This window comes from Thrips palmi, unplaced genomic scaffold (genome assembly GCF_012932325.1).
Source record: "Thrips palmi isolate BJ-2018 unplaced genomic scaffold, TpBJ-2018v1 HiC_scaffold_4, whole genome shotgun sequence".
NCBI lineage: Eukaryota > Metazoa > Arthropoda > Insecta > Thysanoptera > Thripidae > Thrips > Thrips palmi.
In genome coordinates, this window is record NW_023144631.1 from 15,514,292 (window position 1) to 15,516,263 (window position 1,972).

The 1,972-nt window shown below is 46.8% G+C and overlaps 1 protein-coding gene across 1 annotated transcript in view; it reads left to right on the forward strand.

Moving 5' to 3' along the window:
- The first annotated feature begins 788 nt into the window (after nucleotides 1-788).
- LOC117649927 (putative inorganic phosphate cotransporter) overlaps nucleotides 789-1,972 on the forward strand; it is a 13,856-nt gene continuing 12,672 nt past the window's right edge. The window contains exon 1 of the mRNA XM_034393112.1: nucleotides 789-881. Coding sequence (XP_034249003.1) covers nucleotides 789-881 — 93 coding nt within the window. The remainder of the gene's footprint in view (nucleotides 882-1,972) is intronic.

A 1,972-nucleotide genomic window follows, 5' to 3' on the forward strand; every position in this document is an offset into this window, starting at 1 on the left:
CGACAATGTAAAAGGTTGGATGAATTCCAGTCACTTCTCAAAACGCGAAAACGCGAGAACCAAATTTGAACTTCGCGCTGCTTTCCCAACAGCACGGAAGGGAACGTTATGCGTCGTTTAACAGCACCGTTTCGAGATCCTCGACCTGCACGGGCCCTATAGGAAACACCAGCAGCCAAGAGTTTGTTTACAAAACAACAAGTTGCCTGATGGGGGATTCGGCTGCTCGGATCGGCTCTCGGTTCCGGCGGTTCGGGTCGCCTTCGGCCCTCACGTTTCTTAAAAAAAATTTGTGATTACATCCGAGTTTGAGCAGGAAAGAAAGGTTAGAGGTTTGAAAATTTGCAACTTAACCGTTCGCAACAATCACTTTCTTAACAGATCTAAGCTCTTATTGTTATTAAAATTAAAGAACTTGTTTTCGTTCGGCATCTGCTCGACTCCCGAACTTTCCCGAAGTGTCCGAACGCTAAGGCCGAAGCCCACGATGAGCCTTGGCATCTTCCCGCGTGAGGCCGTTTAACAGGAAGTGAGAATGAAAAATTCCTTAACCAAACTCTAGCAGTAGGCACACTCCCGACGAGAAATCAAAGCACGCAAAAGATACAAAAGAAGCAAGTAAAATGATAAAAATGAGATCTATACAAGTTTTCTCACCGAATCGTACGGAGTGCCGTACGGAGTCAAAATAGTGACCATTTGTGACTATAGGGGGGGAGGGGTCGAAAAATGAGCCTAAAAAGTGTGACGTCACATTTGAACGGCCCCTGCCCACGGAGACACAATGGATGCCAGAGGAGGTTATCATCAACTCATTTTGTCCGGACTGGATCGACTGGATCTCATATGCCCGACCTTCAATGCAATTCAAGGGCGACTCGGTAAAGTTGAGGTAGTAAATGCAATGACACAGCTATGCACAGAATTTGATCCAGTACATAATCAATATGCCAGGCTTCTAATGCTTTATGCTGCTGCAAATGGTGTTGGGTCATTCCACGCCAAGTCGACAAGGCCTCTGCCACCATGGTCACCGAATTGATTCCTTCTTTTCAGGGTTTGTTACCCCAATGGTACTAGTTCATGACCGGTACAAAGTTTTTCGAATGTAGCCCCAGGGGCTGAGGTATAGCAAAAAACTTTTTTCTCAAATTGCTGCACCAGTGCAACTTTGAAGGTTGATAGCGCCGCTAATATGCATCGTAGACCAAATCCGAGACCAGATTTGGAAAGGGGAAGAAAAATCAAATCTACTAGTGAAAAAAAATTTTGTTTTGAAAAAAAAATTTTACTTTCAAACTTTTACGAAGTTTTAAAATTTGCACAGTTTCCAAGTACCTTAACCAAATTTGGCTCCCGTTGGCTTAAAACTTAGCTTAGACCCTCCTCTAATCGGAACAGTCAACCACAAAATACGTTTTGCGCCGTTCTCGAGAAGGAACCATTTCCGTGGAGCTCTGCAACACTCCACTTCACTGCAAAACGGTATTTAGCCCACCTAGTTTGGGCTGGGCACCCTGGGCGCCCTTCCCGATCGAACCCTGGCTCCAGACCCAGTTCCAGGGTGTCTAGCGCCCCTTCCAGAAAGGCAGCCCATCGTGCCGCGCCGCGCTGGGACCCTGCGGGTTGTCTACCCATCAGGCGCTCCAAGCGAACCGACACACATTTCCCCCGTCTGGGTTCCTCTAGGGGCTCCGGAACATTGCGACACCTCCTCGGAACAAACGGCTATCTCCAAAGGGAGTGCAGACAAACGGCTATCTGTGAAAGTGCTGCAGACAAACGGCTATCTTTTTGACCCCCTGCAGACAAACGGCTAACTGTTTTCTCCACTTCCGAGTTGGGGTACTTTTATATTTTCAATCAATTGAGCCTGTCAAATTTGACCTTATCCAACAGATGTCAAAAGTTTGTCAGAGCAGACTGACACACAACATGAGTCTGTCACGTGCGTCTAACCTGAGAAAAACTC